The sequence below is a fragment of the Mixophyes fleayi genome, chromosome 6, assembly GCF_038048845.1.
Source record: "Mixophyes fleayi isolate aMixFle1 chromosome 6, aMixFle1.hap1, whole genome shotgun sequence".
NCBI lineage: Eukaryota > Metazoa > Chordata > Amphibia > Anura > Limnodynastidae > Mixophyes > Mixophyes fleayi.
The window spans coordinates 217,347,085-217,371,943 of record NC_134407.1 but is presented as its reverse complement, the minus strand read 5'-3'; the positions used below and the strand labels follow the sequence as shown (position 1 = coordinate 217,371,943).

General features: G+C 42.4%; 1 protein-coding gene across 1 annotated transcript in view; it reads left to right on the top strand.

Annotated features, from left to right (window-relative positions):
• Positions 1-24,859, top strand: part of LOC142095488 (uncharacterized) — a 307,911-nt gene that overhangs the window by 223,519 nt on the left and 59,533 nt on the right. The window contains exons 11-12 of the mRNA XM_075178433.1: positions 23,429-23,526; positions 23,636-23,744. Coding sequence (XP_075034534.1) covers positions 23,429-23,526; positions 23,636-23,744 — 207 coding nt within the window. The remainder of the gene's footprint in view (positions 1-23,428; positions 23,527-23,635; positions 23,745-24,859) is intronic.

Sequence of the window (24,859 nt, the reverse complement as noted above, 5' to 3'; positions counted from 1 at the left end):
TCTAGTAGTATGCTTTCTCCTATTCAGCCATTGGCTGATTGTTGTTCATGCCCCTCATCCTCCAGACTATATAAAGCACTTATTCTGCAAGATGGTGCCAGATCTTAAAGTCCTGTAGCCTGCTAAACTGCTGGATTACTTGGCTCCTCTGAATCCACTGAAATTCTGTATCTGTGCCTATTCTTTTGTTCCTGGTAACCAGATCACATGCTTCTCAGTTAATCCTGGTATCCGGTATCCACGCCTTCTCTTTTCATCCTGATAACCAGCGCTATATGCTTCTCAGCTAATCCTGGTATCGTGTATCCATTCCTATTCAGCAGATCCTGGTGTCCAGCACTTGATGCTTCTCAGCAGATCCTGGTATCCTGCGCAATATGCTTCTCAGCTATTCCTGGTAACCTGCTATCCTGTTTCCGTTCCTATTCTGGTCACTCCTTGTCGGCTAATAACAACTTCCCCTGTCAGTCTCGCCTGCTACCCATCAGGAGGACCGCGACCTGCTGGGTGAAGCAGCGAAGCCCAAATCTCCTTGCGGGGATTCCTGGTGAAAATTGTCAACTCTGTAGACTCTGTGGTGGGTGGAGACAAACAAGAAAGACTGCAAAGAGTCCAACCATCCCTGTAAATTTTAGTGACCCTTTTATCTCATTAATTTGTATCTGTCCATCTGCTATCCTCCATGGATCATTTCATTATGTGCTACCAGCCAAAAGATCTGACCATTCTCCTCCTTACACTCTCTAGTTCTCGTACATCCGTACAAGGGAATTCACCATCAGGGTCAGGCTGGCCTGGGGGGCATCTGCCCCCCCCCCCTGGGCCAGTCCCATAAGGAGCTACCTTGGGCTGGGTCACTGGGCCATCTGCATTTGTTTCCTTTAAAATAGGCTGCCGGATCGAGTATTGCCCCCGGGCTAAAATTTACCAGCCCTCCACTGTTCACCATTGTGATTCAATCACTGATTTGTGGGATAAGACCCCATGTGACCATACCCATCATCCTCAGCGTGTAATAGCACATATGACGTTACTCATGATCCTCCCTTTACACTACCATATGTAACATTACCCATTATCTTCCTTCTATAATAATACCGGAATATTTTATATTAGAGCTGTTCACTGACCCCACATGTTCTTGTTTTAGTTTTGGCTTTGGATCTGGATTAACTTCGTGTTTTGGTTTTGGCAAAACTGCCCTCGTGTGTGTTTTGGTTTTGGATCTGTATTTTCTTGAAAAATTGCTAAAATATGCTAACATCACCTACTTTTGCTCTTTTTTTAGTTCCTACATTATTATTAACCACAATAACACTAATTTCAAGTCATTTGCAGTCAATTTTAACCACCTCACAGGTCACAATATTATTTTCATACACTTTCGGACAAAATACTGCAGTGACCTGGCTGGATGCTAAGCGACAGAGCAATGACTCAAACACACGGCAGTTCATAGCACATCTAGGAAACATTGCCAACTGTGGCAGAATAGAAAAGTGGTGCAAGATGGAATTGCCCTTGGATCATGAAACCAGTTATGGTTCATTTGATCGCTCCACTCTTTTCATGGATAACTGGGGTAATTCTACAGCTAATACTTGGCAACGAACGCTGATTGACATCAAGCCTGCCAGCCCTAGTATTTGTATTTCAGCAATGTCAATTTTCAATGGAACAATGATGCTCTCCTCATTGTGTGTGTAACCTACATAACAACGTACAATTTGACTGCAGATTTACACCAAGCCTGCCAGCCCTAGTATTTGGATTTCAGCAATGAATATTATCAATGGAGATCTCCTCTTTGTGTGTTACATATATAACACTGTACATTATGGGACTGCAGATTTAGAAGCAATGGAGCTCTCCTGAAAGTCACTGTAGACTTTAAAGAACACTGCTACCCCCTCCTCTTTCTACTCCACCTATGACGCTGCCCACTCTAAGATCACACAGACCCCATCACAACACACACTTCACACAAACTCCACCTTCTTGTATATACAGAACTATAATCACACACTTGTCATTGCACAATAACTCCCTTCAATACTCTGTGCTTGAATGCTATGTAGTATTGCTCATCATCTGATTTGTCTCTGTATCCTGCTCTGCCATTATGTTTTTTACGCTTTTTTTGCTGTTGCCCGTCTGTATCCTGCTCCATTTTTCTACTCTGTCCTGATGTGCTCTATGCAGTCATCATTCTGTGTTGCTGTTTAATGCTTTACGCTAATACTCTGTCCTACTGTTGTTCTTTCCTCTCAGTGGTTCTCTACACCAAAACCTTAAATTAGTAACTTGCCTCTGGCCACGGTGCTCTGTTAACTGAGGTTGACTATATAGACATATTGAGGCTGTATCACTATTTTGTTCTACTACTTATTTGTCCCTGGATAATTTTGAGTAGTGTAGATGCATTGATTGGCCTAATGTAGCCCATGTCTCCTCTGTTTCCAAGGCTCTGGTGTCTGTGTGTGAGGGCAGTGGTTGTACAATGTCTCTGGTTAATGAGTCTTCCTGTCCTATGATGCTTGCTGGGCAATGTGTGTGCTTGAGAAATGTTACTCGCCAAGGTCTGCATTTTGGGAGGAATTGTCAAGTGTGACTGTGTAATCTGGATGTCTATGCAGTGTTCTTCTTAATGCGGTTGGATTTTATTTTAAGCGAATGCATATTATCTGATTGTATATTTATAATTGTAAATTATATATAATTGAGATTACACAAAACAACAAGTGGGGGTCGCGCTGCTGGTAGTCAACGATATAAAAAACAATTTACTCTGAGGTTCTCCTGTCAATTGAGAAGACAATCCACAGTATATAGAATATAACTCTGTATTTAATAAAATTAACAGTAGTCTATGTTCAAAGTGAGCTTAATTAGCAATCACTAATGATCCAAAACTGACAATAAATGAAAAACAAAAACAGAACAAACAAATAACAACCGCGGCTGCAAAAAACGATGGTGTACACATGAAAAATAGTCCAGATATACGTGGAACCTTGATTATGGATCCAAAACATCAAACTTAGCAATGTGCACTGATCGATAATATGGTCTTAGACAGTAACTGCTATGAATATTAGCCCGTTGTTACGACCTCCTCTGTATATGGACAATGTGTATGGCAAAAAAACAAACTCTCAGTCACCTGATATGGTAGTTTTCCACCTATAGAGCACTTTTTCAAAGCTACTAAGGGGTTTGTGGAATGTCCTTAAATAGAGGACTGATAAACGGGTGTATTCATTATCTGTAGATCTCATCCAAGGTGTTAGATTATTCAATTAGTAGCTTTGAAAAAGTGCTCTATAGGGGCACAAAACGCGTCAGCGGGGTCTCTGTGTGCTCTATATCCGGATCTGCATGTGCTTGTCACTGAATCACGTACGTGTGGCATATCTAACTGGCGAAATATCCCCTATTATTCATCAAGTGCTTTTGGGGATCTAAGTATTACCTGCTGGTCCATACAGAGGGCTTTCACTATAATTGGCTCCAAGTAAACCACCCGAGTGTACCGAGCTATTTCCAGCTGAAAACAAGACGGCATTGTCTCTGGGATCTAAGTCGCTAGTGGAGCCGGCACTCTGGAGGTTAGCTGCATCTGGAGACAGCAATATTGTCCGTAAATCGGATTATTAGATCCTCTGGTGGACCCACTACCATATCAGGTGACTGAGAGTTTGTTTTTTTGCCATACACATTGTCCGTATACGGAGGAGGTCGTAACAACGGGCTAATATTCATAGCAGTTACTGTCTAAGACCATATTATCAGTGCACATTGCTAAGTTTGATGTTTTGGATCCATAATCAAGGTTCCACGTATATCTGGACTATTTTTCATGTGTACACCATAGTTTTTTGCAGCCGCGGTTGTTATTTGTTTGTTCTGTTTTTGTTTTTAATTTATTGTCAGTTTTATATGCATGTTTTTCATACAGGTCATTTGGATCATTAGTGATTGCTAATTAAGCTCACTTTGAACATAGACTACTGTTAATTTTATTAAATACAGAGTTATATTCTATATACTGTGGATTGTCTTCTCAATTGACAGGAGAACCTCCGAGTAAATTGTTTTTTATATCGTTGACTACCAGCAGCGCGACCCCCATTTGTTGTTTTGTGTTTTCTAATACCATATGTGGGAGTGAGCTACCCATTGAGGGTCTGCAGCAGCAAAGTAGTATACTTATCAGTAGTTTCTCCATTCCCTATTTTCTCTCACATACTAGGCATTATCCCAGTCACCTCCAGTGTGCGCCCTAATCCCTTTTGGGATAATTGAGATTAGTCATCTAAACCTGTTGAACTCACTAACAGTAAAAGATATGTCTATTTCTATACATTTTATTTTACTTCCAGCAGATGGACACAAAAGCAGGAATACCTTGGAGGGATATCTCAGTTTGTCTCCAGATTTTAAAATAGATGATAACAACATCCCACTATATTCTCCAGGAGAAAACCATATTACCTTAAATATGAATCCAGAGCTTCACAGTGCAGATATATCAACTGATCCCTGTAATCATGAAGAATGTTCCACTGATAACTCAGATATTATTACACAAAATACAGCTCATGGAGGGAAGAAACCTTTTTCATGTTCTGAGTGTGGAAAATATTTTGCATATAAATCAGTTCTTGTTATACATCAAAGAATTCACTCAGGTGAAAAACCATTTTCGTGTTCTGAGTGTGGGAAATGTTATACTCAGAAAAAAAATCTTGCTAGACATCAGAGATGTCATAGAAGTGATAAGCCATTTCTATGTTCTGAGTATGGGAAATGTTTTACACAGGAATCCGATCTTGTTGAACATCATAGATTTCCTATAAGCGATGAGCTATTTCCATGTTCTGAGTGTGGGAAACGTTTTACTCGGAAATCAGGTCTTATTGGACATCAGAGAATTCACACAGGTGAAAAACCATTTTCGTGTTCTGAATGTGGGAAATGTTTTACACGGAAATCAGGTCTTATTGAACATCAGAGAATTCACACAAGTGAAAAACCATTTCTGTGTTCTGAGTGTGGGAAATGTTTTCCTCAGAAAAAAACTCTTGCTAGACATCAGAGATGTCATAGAAGTGATAAGCCATTTCTATGTTCTGAGTATGGAAAATGTTTTACACAGAAATCAGATCTTGTTGAACATCATAGATTTCCTATGAGCTATGAGCTATTTCCATGTTCTGAGTGTGAGAAATGTTTTACGCGGAAATCAGGTCTTGTTAGACATCAGAGATTTCACACAGGTGAAAAACCATTTCTGTGTTCTGAGTGTGGGAAATGTTTTACGCGGAAATCAGTTCTTGTTATACATCAGAGAATTCACACAAGAGAATAACCATTTCCATGTTCTCAATGTGGGAAATGTACACAGAAATCAGATCTGGTTACATATCGGATTTCACACAGACGAAAAACCAGTTCCCTGTTCTGAGTGTCAGAGAGCTTTTGCACAGAATCCAGGTCTTATTTAACATAAGAAAATTCATATAACAGAAAAGCAATTTCAATGAGCTGATACACATGAGATAAGATCTATAAATGTAAATTATGAAAACAGGCATAAGTACATTTTCAGAGTGTTTACTTGAAGATATATTAACATCACTGAGTTATGGAGGGTTTTCAAAGCTCCAGTGACAAATTATATTAACATGTTTTAATATAATTACCGTCCATAGATATAGGTGTAGTGTGTCATCAACATACGACTGGAACAGATAGCTCATGTATGAAACTATTTCAGTTTCCTTATTCTATTAGATGTTCGCATCAGTCTCCGCAGTGATAGCAGACGTCATCTTGATATATAGGGTCCTATGTAATATATAATGTCGGGAGATATAATGTAGTGTTTCAGTTCCCACATTATGTTTGGTCACACTCTCTAACTGAAGTTGTGATTTGATTATATAATTAGTTTTGTTATATGCTATTATCTTACTGGGGCTATTTACAAAGCTGGGAATACAATTATGTGATGCTATGTGGCTAATTTGTGCAAACACACCCATTTGTGTGTTGCTTAGTGGGCTAAGTTGTGTATACATGGGTGCAAAACTCCGCTCCTTCTTATTGGAGGAGCTAAATAGATCTGGGCACTTCTAGCTGAATGTAGTCTTACTAATGCACCTTACATGTGAAAACAAGATCTTGTCTTGCATTGTAAGATGTTTAAATGAGGCTGAAAGGGGGGAGAGTTCGTCTTGCAGGGTCTTCCTGGTTTAGCAGATGGACACAGGGCCTTCTACATCCTGGAAAATAACTTTTTGCATAGTCTTAGAGCTGGTAAAGTCACGCCTCAACCTATATTAATAAATGGAACGGCTTTCAGGCACAATTAATACAGAAAATATACATTAATACATGTTAAATTAAAATAGTCACTGTATGCACCAACCAGGAACTAGTACAGTCACTGTATGCGCCAACCAGGAACTAGTACAGTCACTGTATGCGCCAACCAGGAACTAGTACAGTCACTGTATGCGCCAACCAGGAACTAGTACAGTCACTATGCAATTAACTTGGAACTAGCACAAGAACTAGCACGGTGATTGTATTTATTTACTTTATGTATCAAGTATCCCCCACACACACACACACACCTACCAATTAGTCCGTCATCTTTACCTTCTGCTTCCTATCATTGTATGTTATTTGCTTTTATCGTGAGCCCTTCAATGGACAATGCCAAGTGATATGTTGTCGCTTTATAAAAATGGTAATAATACTAAATTTCGGTTGGTTCTTAGAAGAATTGTAGCTTAACAAACAGTGGATGCAGCCATTGGTGGGCTGTAACCATCCGTGAGAATACAGACTCTCAAGTCACCAGGAACCAGTGACGTCACTGAGGAACATTAGTCCTATAGTTTTGTTCTTTCTATGAAAGTAAATGTTTTATAATTTTGTGCACTATAGATTACACCGAGGCTATTGCAATATGTTCTAAATTTAGTTTGATTTTATTTTGTATCTCTAGTTTTTTATTCTTTGTATAGTTAATTAACAGTACAGTGCATATATAGACATGCTGTACAGTTGTGTGTTCTGTACACAAATACGGTAATAAAATATATAACTACCAACCAAATTGACTTTGTTTTTCTTAAAATTATTTAAATAAGTGTAAAAAGGAGGGTCCCATGTGCAATACATGATTTATTATATTACTGTTCCCTTTAGCGGTCGAATAGCAGGTTCCTATATTGTGTTGTTTCCTGGAATTCCATCCAGGCATTCCATATTGTCATGTATACTGACTAACCTGTGTAATTGTCACTTAGTCTTTCATGTACATGGTCTCAATAACTTTAATAGTCTAGTTCCTTGTTTTTCAAATTTTGAAACGATAAATCATGGACTTTGCATCATTCAGTAACTGTTTTGAGAGTGATCTCTTTTAAGCTGTTGTCAAGAACCATGAGAAAGGATTATATCGGGAGCCAGAGATTTGTCAGGAAGGCACATGTAGCTTCTCTGGATCTCTATTAGGCACTAGGGGGTAAGTTACTGAATATCCATGCGGTTTTTCAATGAAAACTTACACCAACATAATTCATAGAAACATTTACTATTAATATACTAAATAATGATAGATGACACGAACAATGAGGAAATATTTATAATGACTGAAGCACTGGGAACGTTGGAAATGGCAGGTATACATGTCCCAGGCTGTCTGTCTTGTATGTTTCTAAACACCAGGGAGATTGCTTTGAGTGGGAAGGAGCTTCCCTAAAAGTGTGTTCAGTTTTAGGAAAGAAAGCTGGTAAGAGTCCCTGGGGTTCTAAATGGAGAGAGATGGGTGGGCTCCATTTACAAGGCCCAGTCCTGGTCTTCTGTTCTGCAAGTCTGATAGCAGACTGGTTAATGGTTGCACCTGTGAAAAGTGTTTAAAGAAAGTTGTCAGATCAGTCTCTCTCAGACCTGGGGAGGAGGTTGGATGCCTCCTGAGAGACTCTGCAAATGGTGATCAATTACCTCTATGTTTTGTATGTGTGTGTGACACAAGGTCCTTCAGAGGAGAGAGGGTCTTCCTGTGGATTTAGTTCATGCTAGACAGGCAAGGTGTTTATTTTGAAGTTTTCTTTGTTTTTACTGTTTAATAAAAAACTGTCTGAGGCCATTTATACCAAAACACTGGACTTGTGTGACTTCTCTGCTGCTGTACACTACCATCGACCTCAGAAGATGACACCTGTTCCCCTAACTTTGTTACAATATACATGATACCAGGATGTTATGGAAGGAACCCAGGGAGAAGTCCTGATATCTAGGGGTTCAGGGTCACACAGTCAAAGAGAGAAGATGGATACAATAGTATCTTTATGACAAAATATGAACATCCGAAGGAGAGCGGCTATCGCCATGAAAGACATATGTCCTGGACTTTCTCGGCATCTTATGTCTCTTTGCCCTTTTCCCAAAATCTGACATTTATATAGAAGAAACGCGTTGAGAATTTGCTGAGAAGTTACTTCTGAGATTCCCATTATATTGGGAGATGTTTCCTGTGTTTGCTGTTCAACTTGTAAGTTGCTACTTTTTTATTATTAAAATGTACTAATTGATACTACATCTATGGTCCCTTGTGTGTCCTGTTTTCTGAGGACGTCAGCTGTGCATCCAGTTTTGTGATCTATCCCTGATCAGCTGTGAGATCTCTACACAGACAAGTTGAAAAATACTGATTTCTGGTACGCATACATCTGCACAAGTGTGTCCTGGTTTATGTGGGTTTCACTTATAGAACATGGAAATATCACAAGTCCTGTTACTATAAGACAATAAGCTGCCACCATATGTCTGGTACACTTATACCCTCAATATTGGGTATACTACAGTTTTTTGTGGGGTCCTCTACACTGGTTTTTTTTTTGGTTTCCTCTACACTGGTGTTTTTGGTCCTATTGTGGATTCCTGTGTGATTCCAATAATATATCAATATACTACACTATTGTGCGCCTCCTCCATTTCTCTTTTATAGGTTGTTTCCATGCTACACCGCTTGGTAAAGAGGATTGGCAGCCACCTTCACATGGGGAGTGTGTATTAAGAAAAAAATATAGACTTTTCTTGGACTATTGGTGTTTTGCTACAAGCGCCATTTTTTGTATTCTTGTTGTTTGAATATATATATATATATATATATATATATATATATATATCTCAAACCCAGCTCACCTCACACCCAAAAACCTTGCAGTGATATTAACAGAAGAAAGTTGATAAAACAGGAACAGTCCTTTCGAATTTAGTCAGGCCAGAAAGGGTAAGTATAGTCCAATGGTCTAAGAGCGGTTTTAATTCTCCCCACGTAAAGTTCCAAGCTACATGCAGTGATCCTGAGGCAGTGACCTGGGTAACAGAACCTTCAGTCCTTCTGGATCCCTCTGAACAATGATCTCCCACCTAAGCTGTCTTTGTGATATAACTACAGTCCAAGCTATATGAAAATATCTCCGAGGTCAGGAACCCCTCCAACCAATATAACACCACCCGGAGTCTACTCTGATAGTCAGGTGTTCGCTGGAGCCCCTAGTGGTGGGGACAGACTTGGCTGCAGACTACAGAGGGTCGTATGGCGTGTATCAGCTGCGGGGAACCCAGGAGCAGAGGGTAATGGCAGGCAGCAGTTCTAAAGTACAGGCCGAGGTCAGGGGTCACCTGCTAGGAAGAATAGTCAGGAAACACGCCAAGGGTCGAGGTCACGGGCAAATCAGCAGAAACGGTGGTACAGGCCAGAAGGTCAAGGGCCCAGGCAAACAGGCAAATCCAGTAAACAGGCAGGGGTCATACACGGTAGGCAACAATCCAAAGGTAACACCAGGAGTACAGCAGCAAGCAGCAACATAGGAAACTGGAAGCTATAACCGGCAGGGAGGCTAAGCCCTCCCTGCCTTATATACAGAGACTCTCCAATCAGAGCTTAGCTCTGTGATTGCTACCAGGACCCAATTAATTAATAAGGGGTGAATCAGCCCCCAGGCTTGAGGAACGCTAGCGCACGCGCCCAGCTGATTAGTGATGCTCGGCGTGCTACAAAGCGCTCGTCGGCCGACCATTGCCCTGGCAACAGCCGGCCCGAGTACAGGAAGTGACGTCCCGGTCGTCATAGCGACGGCCGGGACGCATGTAGGAGAGTCGCGGCGGCTGGGCACCGCCGCGGCTCGTAACAGTACCCCCCTCGAGGAGGGGTCGAGGGACCCCGACATACAGGTCTTCTAGGGAATTTTTTTTAAATAATCTGGGGCACTTTGTTAGCGGAGGGGAGGGGTTTCTGGAGACCCAGAAACCCCCCTGCGTGCGCCACTGTATTCTCTGCTCTGTGGTAGACATGTAATGATGTGCAGAGTATAACTTGTATGGACAATACTGACTTTGTAATATTATTAGAGAGTGCTATCTTTAGAAAAGAACTGTTCAAGGCTAGAGCTAGGTGTGCTTTAAGGAACTGTTCCATAAACACAAAACTCTTCAACCTTTTTTTCCTGTAAAAATGTTTTCCATATGCCAAACTAGTACATCAGTGTGGTCCTTCTCCTGGAACACCTATTTGCTCTTAGCAGGTGTCCATAATATTTACTTACAGAGAGCATCACAAGTGCTATAGGAGAGTTTAGGAAAAAGAAGGTATCCAATGCATTTATTATAATGACAACCAGTTGCTGATTGGATGGCCATGCCACTGGACAAAACCTTAATTGGCTGTTAATGCAGCCAGTGGCCAGTGCACAAGATCTTCCCTATACCTTGTTGTTTTCCTACAGCAATGTGAAGAATGCAATGAGAATGTGCCTCAATTATTTGTTAATATTTTTGCTTTTTTGTTGGGTTAAATGAATAGTATTAGCCAGTGCTGTCTATAGAAAAGAACTGTACACACTGTTAAGGTTATTGCTAGGTGTGCTTTAAAGAATTTGTGTAAAGTTAGTTTACACCATGCAAACTTATTTCAAACTTTAACCTTTATTTCCAGTAAATACCTCATCCTAGCCTAGACCTCAACCCAAATGCAAACACCAACCCCTGATCCAAAACCTTGTCCTAAACTCTTAAATCTTACACTGAATCCTAATGAGTTTATTTAATAATAAATAAATTACTTTAAAATTACAAGCAGCCACCCATGGCTCCTAGCAATAGGGAAAGTTTTAGTGATAACAGTGGTTATGGCCAGGGGCGGGCTGGGCCGGGGAACAGGGGGGGCAGCGCAATCCACTCCGGATTCCACCTGTGAACCCAAAATGAATTTACCGGACCGGTTCTCCGGAAATAGATCCCTGTTCCGGAATTTCAGGGAGAGCTGCAAGCTCTATTTTCGGTTGAGACCCCGCTCCTCCGGTACAGAGCAGCAAAGAGTTGGGATTATCATTTCCCTTCTACAGGGTGACCCCCAGTCCTGGGCTTTTTCCTTGCCGCAGACCAGTCCTGCCATGCAGTCAATAGACGCTTTCTTCGAGGCATTAGGTCTACTATATGATGACCCGGACCGTATGGCCTCCGCTGAAGCTCATCTATGGGCCTTGAAACAAGGCCGGCGGTCGGCAGAAGAATACTGCGCTGAATTTCGTAGATGGTCACCTGATAGTGGATGGAATGACCCCGCCTTACGTAGTCAGTTCCGTCTAGGCCTGTCGGAACAGATTAAAGACTCTTTGGTGCAATACCCGACTCCTACCTCATTGGAGGATCTGATGCACCTCGCCATTAAAATTGGCAGAAGAATTAAGGAGCTCAAGTCTGAGAAGGAAGCGTCTTCTCTTCCATCTGCTTTGATTCCTGTTGTCACGGATGACGAGTAGCCTATGCAACTTGGAGCGTATTGTCTCTCCCCTGAGAAAGACAGGAGGCGATCACAAGGCCTATGTCTTTATTGTGGTACTAAGGGCCATTTCTCCCGTTCCTGCCCTAACAAGCCGGGAAAAATGCATGCCTAGGGAACGAGGGGAAGGTTCACCTAGGTCTGCAAATTGTTTCCTCAAAAAATACTGTGTTAATCCCTGCACAACTCACGTCTAGTGCCGGTTCGGTGAACCTGTCGGCCTTCATTGACAGTGGAGCTACGGGCAACTTCCTTGACATCGAGTTTGCCCGCTCTGCTGGGATTCCGCGGATTAAACTCAAATCCGCCATTACGGTATATGGCTTAGATGGTAGTCCATTGCCAGGCGGCAAGATTACCTGGGAGACCCCGCCACTACAATTGAACACTGGCGCTCTTCACTCGGAATCCATAGTCTTCTTCCTTATCGGATGTCCGTCAATTCCTTTGATTCTGGGTCACCCCTGGCTATCCCGTCATAACTCTGTTATGGATTGGGTAAAAGGAGAAATTGTCCAGTGGAGCTCTTATTGTACACAGTCTTGTTTGACACTACCTCTACGTGTGATTCAGCCTATTCCGGAGCAACTTCCTTCACAGTATCATGAGTTCTGGGATGTTTTCTCCAAAAAGGCTGCTGACACTCTACCACCGCACCGGGAATTCGACTGTGCCATCGAGCTCATTCCGGGTTCTAAATTACCCAAGGGACGCTTGTACTCTCTCTCTGGTCCAGAGACCAAATCCATGCAGGAATACATTGACGGAAACTTGAAGAAAGGCTTCATCAGGCCATCCAAGTCCCCGATAGGAGCAGGGTGCTTCTTTGTATCCAAGAAGGACGGTGGACTCAGACCCTGTATCGACTACCGAGGGCTGAATCTCATTACGGTTAAGAACACCTACCCCCTTCCTCTCATCTCCGTACTTTTTGACCAACTAAGAGGGGCAACTATCTTCACAAAAATTGATCTTCGTGGTGCCTATAACCTCATATGTATTAGAGCTGGTGATGAGTGGAAGACGGCATTCAACACGCTTTCGGGCCACTACGAATATCTGGTCATGCCGTTTGGCCTTAGTAATGCCCCTGCAGTATTCCAAGATTTGATTAATGAGGTGTTACGTGATTTTCTGGGACACTTTGTTGTTGTCTACTTGGACGACATCCTCATATATTCAGAATCGTTGTCAGTACACCAGGGTCATGTCAGACAAGTCCTGCAGATATTTTGAGAACACCATCTCTACGCTAAACTCGAGAAATGCGAGTTCGAGGTCCAGAAGGTATCCTTCTTAGGTTATATAATCTCATAAGGTTTCTCCATGGACCCAACCAAGGTCTAAGCAATCCTGGACTGGGTACAGCCGGATAACATCAAGGCGGTCCAGAAATTCCTGGGATTTGCCAATTATTACAGGAGATTTATTGATGGCTTTGCTGATATCGTGGCCCCTATCGTCACCTTGACTCGCAAGGGAAGCGATGCAGCTAATTGGTCTCCACAAGCAATAATGGCATTTGAAACCCTGAAGAAAGCCTTTGTGGCTTCTCAGGTCCTTAGACACCCGGATCCTAAGGTACCATTTATTCTTGAAGTCGATGTCTCTGACGTCGGTGCCAGGGCCATCCTGTCACAAAAAGATCCCCATACTCACAGCTTACATCCATGTGCCTATTTTTCCCGTCAGTTCTCTTCAGCGGAAAACAACTATGACGTTGGAAATCGAGAGCTGTTAGCAATTAAATGGGCCTTTGAGGAATGGCGACATTGGTTGGAAGACGCTGCACACCAGATCTCCATTATAACGGATCATAAGAATCTGCAATATATACAGTCGGCCAAATGTCTGAACCATCGACAGGCTCGTTGGTCACTGTTCTTCACCCGTTTTAACTTTATAATCACCTATCGTCCAGGTTCTAAAAATGTCCGGGCAGACGCCCTGTCCAGAAGTTTCCTGGCTCACCATGCTCCGGTTACTAGTCCAGAGCCTATTGTTCCTGTGTCTATGATCCTTGCCGGGTTAACCCAAGACCTGAGCTTTACCTTACAAAGGTTCCAGAGATTGGCTCCTGATAATACTCCGGTAGGATGCTTGTTTGTTCCAGTTCATCTAAGGAAGGCAGTCCTTACTGAAGCACACAATAGTCAGACTGCTGGACATCCTGGAGTCTTCAAAACATTGGAAATCCTTTCTCGTACTGTATGGTGGCCGTCTTTGTCTGCTGACGTCAAGAGTCACGTCCTATCTTGTGAAGTTTGTGCCAGGAACAAAGTTCCCAGGACTCGGCCGGTAGGTCAGTTGGTTCCGTTGGCCGCTCCTGCAAAACCTTGGACACATTTGTCCATGGACTTTATAGTTGATCTGCCACCCTCTGCGGGACACAATACCATTTGGGTCGTGGTAGATCGGTTCAGAAAAATGTAGCATTTCATTCTGTTAACCAGGCTTCCTACTGCTCGAGATTTGGCCGTCTTGTTCATTCAACACATTTTTCGTCTCCATGGACTCCCTACTGACATCGTCTCCGATCGGGGTTCTCAGTTCATAGCGCAGTTCTGGAAATCCTTCTGTACCCTCCTTGGAATCAAGATCAGTTTATCATCCGCATACCACCCTTAGTCAAATGGGCAAACTGAAAGGGTTAACCAGTCCTTAGAGAAGTTTTTACAATGCTACACATCAGAGTTCCATGACAACTGGTCCTCCTTGTTGCCCTGGGTGAAATTTGCCTGTAACAACTCCTGTCACTCATCTACCAAAACCTCTCCTTTTTTTTGCAATTATGGTTTTCACCCCAGATCTAACTCTTTGTATTCACTCCAGTCTGTTGGTATCCAGGAGATCCGCTCCACTGCCAGGGATCTCAGAGTTATCTGGAGGAAAGTACACTCATCATTCACTTGTTGCAAAAAAAAATTCTGACCGACACCGTACCACCTGCTCCCTTAAGGTGGGCCAGAAAGTGTGGCTGTCTACAAAAAATATCAGGCTCAGACAGCCTTGCAAGAAGTTGTGTCCTAAGTTCATCGGGCCGTTTCCCATCATCAAGCAGGTGAACCCCGTCACATTTAGGTTAAAAATTCTGGGCTCATTGAGAATTCCCAACACATTTCATTGTTCTCTATTGAAGCCAGTACTTTATCCAACTCAAGCCCAGTCTGCAAGCTTCTCTGGGAGAAATTCCAGCAAGCCACAAAAATACGTTGTTTAGAAAATCCTTGATTCTAAAAAAGTGCAAGGACAGGTGCACTTCCTAGTGCAGTGGAGGAATCGTGGGTTAGAAGAGCGGTCTTGGATTCCTCGGAGACAACGCCATGCTCCCAAACAACTGAAGGAGTTCTTCAGGAAATTTCCAAGAAAACCTGGGTGTCGGGGTTCCCGAGCCGCGGCGGTACTCACAGCCGCCGCGACTCGCTTCTCATGCGCCCCAGCGTCCCGGCCTTCACCTTGACGACCGGGACGTCATTTCCTCTTCCTGTCTGGCCGTCACCAGGGCAACGGCCGGACGCTAGTACACCAGCGCTGCGTCCCGGCGGTGCTGGTAGCCGGGCACATGCGCATAGCAGGCAGCCTGTGGGCTGATTCTATGAGGCTGATTAACGGGCATTAGCCTGCAACTGTGCAGGTCAGGGGCAAGCCCTGATTGGCCCTGCTGGATACTAGTAAATTAGCCTACAGGAGTGTGTTCAACTGCTGATTAGTCTGTGTCTGTATTTAAGGCAATGAGGTCTGTTGCCTCATTGCCGGTTATAGCTTCTGCTTCCCAGTCTGCTGACCTGCTGTGTTCCTGTTCCTATCTATTAAACTTCTGCTGATCTCCCGTGTATGACCCCTGGCTTGAATTGGACTTCGCTTGTGTATCTCGTGACCCTGACCTCTGGCCTGTTTACCATTTCTCCTGTCTGCCTGTGACCCTTGACCCTGGCTCGTTAACTGGAATAGCAACCTGCTGCCGGCCCTTGACCTCTGCGTGGACCTCACCCCGCTTGCCTGGGTTCTCCCCAGCCGGTACACACTTCACAATCCTCTGTCAGTCTGCAGCCCAGTCTGTCCCCACCACCAGGGGCTCCAGTGAATACCTGATTGGCAGAGTAGACTCTGGGTTGTGTTGTGCCGGCTGGAGGGGTTCCTAACATTATGTGACTAGATTATTGTGCATGTTTTTGACGAGTTTATAGATAAGGGGTCAGAGGTACTTCTTAGTATGATAATGTATAGAAGGTGGGAAACTTACAAATTTTGTTTAAGTATTCATATACTGTACATTTTGCTGCTGTCTTAGAATATTTTATGGTAAATCTTGACTGAAGTTTTACCTTTAAATTGACCTTTTCTACTGTGAAGTATATTTTTGACAAGACTAGAAATTTTAGTCACCTGCGACTCTGCAAATAAATGTGCTGGTGTGGCTTCTAAAGACCAGTTTGGAGTAATGAGAGTTCATTTGTGTCTGAGGTGGTCAGTAGGTGGGCAGAGGGTTCCTTAGTCTCTCTGTGTTGGAGATTCACTCAACAATATCCAACGAAGGTACTACTGAATGCTGACTAATATGGAGGCACTGTGCAGGAGATATTAAGGTGAAGACTGATATTCAGTAAAAGTAAAGTACACACATTGCTCCCACAAACACACTACGGAAAGGGTATTAAACTAATAATAACTAACAGTAGCCCATATTGTAGCTGTTTAACCATCAGATTACACCAGCAGTGTCCCCATATTATTCCTACATTGTCTCATATTATACCAGTAGTGCATTATATTATGTCAGCATTGCCCTTTAACACCCAATATAATGCCAGTAGTCCTCCATATTATAGCAGGAATGTCTGTACCCTATACTGATAGTGACCTATATTATACAGTGTCATATAATATCTTATAAAAAAACCATGATGAAAATCGTAAACATGTCACTTACTCCATTTTGTATGGAGTTTACCCTCCTGTGCATGTGAGGTTAGAGCATCTTCTAGGACCTTGACCCCGGCGCCACCTCCAAGCCAAAGTCTTAGGCTGGAAGCCAGATCCTCCATGGCTCCAGTGTAGCGCTTCACCTCCTGGGACTCCCATTACAATCTGTGAGGCTCTATTAGAAACACATCCAGTGCAGTTACTCTGAGGTCCCTGATCTTGGGACCGGAGTACGATGACTAAGAGTCACTGGGGCTTAACAGGGTCTGCAGTGCCAGGACCTCCACTATCCCAACAGGAACCTGGAGTCCTGCAAAACATAACACTCATTCAGTGCAAATATAAATACACTTTTGAATGTAACACGTTTAATGGATGTAATTAATAATCTTACACCAGGAGCTGCAGAGGCGGCCTCAGAAACTCCTGAAGTTTTACTCCAGAGTCCTGCAGATTATTCCATGTCGGGTCCAGTCTGATCAGAGACCAGAACAGAGTTGAGGTCATCACAGCAGGATGAGGTCAGACCACAGAACCATAACCTGATGTAAGATGAGGTATCTGGATTAGGTTATTTCTAATCATTTCAGCCTCACACTCAGCAGAAGACATAACTGAAAGAATAAATCTGTACAGTAGATATAATCATTGGTGAATATTGCAGCTGTAAGTGTATGTCACTGAAAATGTTGAATATAGATGAGGGTAGGTGGATGTGTGGCTGGGCCGTGTCTCCTTAGAGTATTGATCAGTAAAAGATCATATGGTATCAGAATATCTTAGAAATACCTCAGGACCTGCATCACATTTATTATCGTTCACTTTAGAAATAAATTAATAAATCCTATATCTAACTAAGACCCCCCCCCCCCCAAAGCTAACACCCTCGTAGCGCCCCCTCGTCTTCCACGTCAGACTAATACGCAGTTTAGCAAAAACAAATGTGTCCTTAATTTAAAATCAGTCTTTCTGCACCCCAACAACAATGCTTATGTTCCAGTGCTCTTAAAACTCAGCTCAACTTGGCTATTTAAAATCTTTGTCACTCATTTCCTTTTAATTATAATCAGATCTGTATAACAGAGCGGAGGCATGAACAAGCGCTACTGAGGTTGTAGATGTGACGTTGGAGGGGGCTGTCATGTCTGCATCTGTCACCATCCTTATCTCTCCTACTGGCTTATCTTCAAGAGCCCACCCAGCAATGGCTCTTCAGCTTTTACCATGGGAATGCATCGAGACATTAAGGAAAGCAAAGTAAAAAAAAAAAAAAACTATTAAAATTTGCACCTTGGCAAAACCATGTTGCAGTGGAGGGGAGGTAAATTCAAAATGTGGGGACAGATATATAGTTGGGGTAGGGTATGTCCTAAATCAACTTTACATTTCAGTGTAAAAATAAAGCTATCAACTATTTGTGTGCTACATGATAAAGCAGCCAATATTTTCCTTAATAAACAAATTTGCACTCCTTACGCTGTTACATGATTTGTCCAGGAACAAAGTTACTCTGGGGGTAGTTTTACTAAAAATGAGAAGTGGGGGTGTTGCTCCCCGGGCCCCACACAATGGCAGGGCTGCTGCACAGTTGGTGAGATCCTCACACAATATGGGGAGGAGGACAGGGGCGGTACATGTAATGTTCCGCTGTTGTCCTTGTCCAATAGGCTGCCGGAGAAAACAGATGACAGTTCCCTGTGGCGGGGTCTACCCTGTGCTGCATAGGGAGCTGCTTTCACCAGATAAAGGGCTTTTCCCCTGTTCATTAATAGACCCCGGAGATGGAAGATTTGGAGACGCCCAGACACTGACATTCTCTGTGAGTCTCTATTGTGTAAAACAAGAAGCCCTGACAGACAGTCTAAGCTCAGTGAGCTCAGTCCTTTGTTACATGACCTGTTTGTGTTCTTCACACACATGTATCCCCAGCTCCTTCCACCTGTCATCACTTGTTTACAAGAAATATATTTAAAGTTTATTATGTATCTAATAGTTTGCAGGAGCTGCTGTAATAACAGGTCACCAGAGACTGCTCCATCTGTATTATAATAACGGGACAACATAGTCTGCTCCGCCTGTATAATAATAACAGAACACCATGGTCTGCTCCACCTGTATTATAATAACAGGACTCCAGGGTCTGCTCCATCTGTATTATAATAACAGAACACAAGGGTATGCTCCATCTGTATTATAATAACAGGACTCCAGGGTCTGCTCCATCTGTATTATAATAACAGGACACCAGGGTCTGCTCCATCTGTATTATAATAACAGGACACCAGGGTCTGCTCCATCTGTATTATAATAACAGGACACCAGGGTCTGCTCCATCTGTATTATAATAATAGAACACCAGGGTCTGCTCCACCTGTATAATAATAACAATTGGCCAACATGGGGCTGCTTCAGCTGTATTATAATAACAACAATGTAATATCCCTTATACAATACATCTAATCCAGTAGTAAACAAACACACTCCAATAACAATAATAATAATAACTGGACATCAGACTCTGCTCCATTTGTATTAAAAAAAAAAACATTGCCTGTTAGGAGACACAATAATATCTATTCTCACAGCCCAGAAGTCGGATGGAACGCACAGACCAGAAGTCGGATGGAACGCACAGACCAGAAGTCGGATGGAACGCACAGACCAGAAGTCGGATGGAACGCACAGACCAGAATTCGGGTGGAACGCACAGACCAGAAGTCGGATGGAACGCACAGACCAGAAGTCGGTACAAGGTACAGGCTGGAAGTCTGGTCTGTAACATCTTCCGGACGACGAGAGGCAGAGGCTGGCAGGGGGTAAGTACTACAAAGATATTGTATGAGATATAATATATATATATATGTAAGATACATGAATTATGAGGCGCAGGATCTTGAAATATACAAAATAGACTTTTGACTTTTTGCATTTGAGTTTAGAATAGAGAGGATATTTTAGAAGATTTTTATATACATTCTGCTCCTCTCCCTAAAGTTCCAGTAGCAGAGATCCTGTGCACCCTGCAAGATTACTGCTGAATCTCCTCCTCTCAGACAGGAGAAAGGATAAATAGCTGAAAAATGAAAACTGTATCTGTATAATGTAAGTACAGTAACACAGTAAGAAATGACATTTGTAGGTAACCATGTGACTCCAGGCCCCTTGTCACAGTACATGGCCATTCACAGGGTGTTCATAATATCCACTAAGAGCCTCATATTTATCCAGATGTTTTATTACATCACAGTCACTAATTTCTCTTATTGGGATTACGTTCTCTTCAGTGTATAATGTGTGCTCCTCCATTCAGCAGTGATGCCTTTACATAGATTTTTAGAATGTTTTCTTATTTAATACATCCTGTCTGTGTATGTTTAACATTGTGATTTTATTGTTTTAAAACATATTTTCACACAACAAATGTTGCCATTTCCTAAACTCCTATATAGACATTATAATATACATGTTGATATAAATGTACCAGTCACCCTCTACACTGCTATATAATTACCCCATCCTGCTGTCATATTTTACATTTATTCTACTATTCGAATCTTATTTAATTCATGTATGACATAAATATAATTACCCTAAGGTTCAAATTGTAGTCTAGATAGAATACATGTCATATATGACAACAGCAGAACCTACTTCACCGCTTGTCTGACCTCTGTCTTGTGCACATGGCCAACCCTTAAGTGACACTAAGTGAAGGTCAGTGGACACAGGTGACAGAGTTAGAAGAGTTGCTTCATCACCCATTTACAGTGACTTCAAAATGACAAACTGAGGACTTAACTGCAGACATTTACTTTGAGGGATGAAGGATCCCAGCCCTTCTAGTAAATCATCGTGTGTCAGGTTCCTATAAGATGTGAGGATGTCACTGTCTATTTCTCCATGCAGGAGTGGGAGTATTTAGAAGGACACAAGGCTCTGTACAAGGACGTGATGATGGAGAATCACAGAACCATCACATCACTGGGTAAGAGGAGACTTTATTTATTATAAAGGAGAGAGCGGTTTTGAGGACCACATCTGATAATCACATATAAACAGTGTATTCCATCACCCTCTGTCTCCTATAGATGGATCCAATAACAGAAATACCCCAGAGAGATGCCCACATCATCCTTATTCCCAGCATTGTACAGAGGAAAATCACAGTATCCCACAGGAGTATCAGGTAGATGGAATTTAGGGTCTTACCAAATAGCAAAGTGATGTTTCACTATATCATCTGTAGAGCAGCTGTGTGGGTCTTATACACTGATATTCTACTGTTTTATGAAATCAGTCATTATTAAAGGGTTATTTTACAGTTGTATGGTTTATTTAGGGTGAAGATCTTACTGATATTAAGAAGGAAGATATAGAGGGAGAAGATACATATGTGAGGGGTGATCAGCAGTGTAAGGAGGAGGAAATCCCTACAGATATCTGTACAGGTGAGTAATACACACTAAATACAGAAGAGTCACATATTCTCCTTGTGCAGTAACTGCAATAAACTCTTATTCTACATCACGGGATGTCACCCTTTTTCTATTGGTACCTACACTTTCCATACCACCACTTCTAAGTTTTTTACATTTCCACTTCGACCACTTTGTGTGTGTGTGTATATATATATATATATATTTAAATAATGGCTGAGAAACAACCCCACACATGAATGGTCTCCGGATGCTTTACTGTTGGCATGGGTTGGGTACGCATTACCGATGTCCACTATTCCGATATGGAAAAGGCCTACAAAGAAAATCCGAAATGATGAAAAACCGATTGGAAAAGAAACAGAATTACTTTCAACCTGACCCTGGAGATCTCTGATGGGAGCACCAAGCTGACAGCAAGTCATTCCGATGGGAGAAGTGTTCGGCACTGCAGGCTGACGTCATCGCGACGTCTGTCGATAGAAATTTTAAGCGCCAATGCTTAAAATTTACAGACGTCAGATGCTCCAAACAATCTGAAAGGGGATTCATCAGAGAAAATGACTTTACCCCAGTCCTCAGCAGTCCATTCCCTGTAGTGATAGCTAAGTGGCTCGGGGATCAAAACACCAAAATTTTGGGTCCACGGCCAGGAAACTTCCCAGACCTTAATCCCATTGAGAACTTGTGGTCAATCCTCAACAAAATCCCACAAATTCTGACAGACTCCAAGCATTGATTAGGCAAGAATGGGCGACTATCAGTCAGTATGTGGCCCAGAAGTTGATTGACAGCATGCCAGGGCAAATTGCAGAGGTCTTCAAATAGAAGGGTCAACACTGCAAATATTTCTTCTTTGCATAAATTTAATGTAATTGTCAACACCTAACAAAAAGGGCTTAAAGCACTGACGCAGCAAACTTTTGTGAAAACCAATACTTGTATCATTCTTAAAACTTTTGGCTATCACTGTACAACCAGATTAGTGTATGAGGGCCCCCTAAATCTATGGACCTCGAAGGCTTGTACTCTTCCTATTGGGCATCTTTAACACCCTGTTAAACCATATGGTCACTACAAAGACTGAGATTGACTGGTCCCACAGCTTTGATTCTGCTGTCATTATCAGCTCGTTTATCTCTTCACCTGCATCGTTGATGTTGGCTATATTGAAACCACCACCCAATATTCCCTTGGATCAGTTAGGATTTGTTCCCTTTAGAGAAATACAGGTTATCGTCTCTAATGCACTTAGTCTAATCTACCTTGCTTTCTCGAGGGGTCTTACTGCAATATTGCTTTCTGCTTACACGGAAATTTCCTTTGACCGTAGATTGGGCTTTCTTGGGGGCCACGAAGACAAGTGGGAAAGTTCATAACCTTATCAAATGGATCCTTGCTCTCTGAGTATGGGCAAGTGAGAGCCTCAGGTAGTGTGTCCATTCACAATACCACACAGGGCTGGCCGCTATCTCACTTGATCTTTATCGTGGTTGTTGGGATGTCTCTATAGCATTTCACATGATGTCCAGAATATTGTATCCTGCACAGAGGACTCCAAGCAATGATGAAACAGTCTGTCTGCATTTTATTATTTTGTGTTGGTACAAACCTGCACCATGCTCTAAGAACCAAGTGGGTAAAGCATTGAGTTAAAGCTCTGCTATGTTAATAGAATTACCTCGAACTTCATTCGCCTATTGGAATGGCTAAAATTAGAGACAACCTAAACATCAGTCATCACATTATTCCCTGCCCACCATCAGGTTCCCACTCTTGCAGATTACTTTCTTTTCTCCATTACTTTGTCAGTCTTCTCTATCCACCACCTCCAGATGGTCCCACACTCCTGTGGTTCTGCCCATAATGTTTCTCTACCTGCTGCACTGCTGGAGATGTGGGGACCCTAGAAATACATTGTTCCATATTTTTTTTAAATGTCCTAAATTCAAACACAATTAGTAGTTATTGATCCCCTTCTATAAAGATCTTACTGGTGTTGACATTTCTCATTGGTCCAGCCTGTTTGTTGTTGTATTTCAATAGTGTTAAGGTTGGAACATTTAAGTGAATACCGTCTTATATACTTAGTAAATGCAGCATTCCTGGTTTCCCTATCAAGCTATAGGGTGCTTAGGTTAATGTACACACATCATATGATAATCATATAAAAGCTGTGTATTCCCTCTTTGTGTGTCTCTTACAGATGGATCCAGTAACATAAATTTCCCAGAGAAATGTCCCCGTCCTCTTCATTCCCAGGATTGTACAGAGGATAATCACAGTATCTCACAGGATTATCAGGTAGATTGAATTTAGGGTCTCACCAAATGTGTTAATCTTCTGTTTAATCTTCGTCAATGAAATCAGACATTGTTAAAGTGTTTTTTTTGTTGTGTTGTGGGTTATCTAGGGTGTCAATCTGACTGATATTAAGATGGAATATATAGAGGGAGAAGATACATATGTGAGGGGTGATCAGCAGTGTAAGGAGGAGGAAATCCCTACAGATATCAGCACAGGTGAGTAATAAATACTTATTACAGAAAAGTCACATATTCTCCTTGTTCAGTCACTACAACCGTCTCTTATTCTACACCCTCCTTGTCAGAACAAACTGTCACACACTGGACCCTCCAGCTGATGTACAAGGGTCTGGTGCACAGAGCGGGCCTCATCCTTGGGGTCTCCCCAGGAGTTGACGGGTACTCCATCTTCCGATAGCAGCTGCCATTTTGGCGGCTATCTTTTATGCTTTCTCCTGTTCAGCCATTGGCTGATTGTTGTTGATGCCCTCTCATCCTCCAGATTTTCAAGTCCTGTAGCCTGCTAAAATGCTGGATTATTTGGCTCCTCTGAATTCCACTGGTATCCTGTATCCATGCCTATTCTTCAGTTCCTGGTAACCAGCGTCATACGATTTTCAGCTAATGCTGGTATACTGTATCCGCTTCTTTAACTTTTCAAGTGGGAGCCTTACATCGGGAACAGATATCCTTTCTTGTTTTACCTCGTACCACCAGTCCTGTTATCTTGGTCCTTCCCTGGCTTCAAGTGCACTCTCCTCACTTGCACCCTTCTTGCTTGCACTCTCCTCATCTGGATTGGTCGGCTTCCCAGGAGACAAACAATACTTGAGGTCCTGACTAGATCTTCCTACATCTACTGTACTCTTGTGTGGTCGACGATCTGGATGACATCTTATTTTTTCTACGTATCTTGTCTCTCACTGCCTTGAAGTTTGTGAAGTCTTCTCAGGTCTACGCAAACATCAGCACTAATGTAAATTGGAGAAGTGTTCCTTCGAACTAACACAAATGCCTTCACTCGGATATATTGCCTCAGGCTCTGGTCTATAAACGGACCCAGAAAAGGTTTGTGCCATTCTGGAATAGCCACAACCTTGGGCTTCAAAGCTATCCAACGGTTTCTCAGCTTTGCCAATTACTGCAGACCGTTTATTCAGGAATACTCCACAGTAGCAGCTTCTATCATTTCTCTCACTCGTAAAGGGGTGGATTTTAAGAATTGGACCGCAGCCACATTTGAAGCATTCAATTACCTCAAACTGGAATTGTCCTGAAACAACCTGACACTACCATGCATTTTTTCTTGCAAGTTGATGACTCTACTGTTG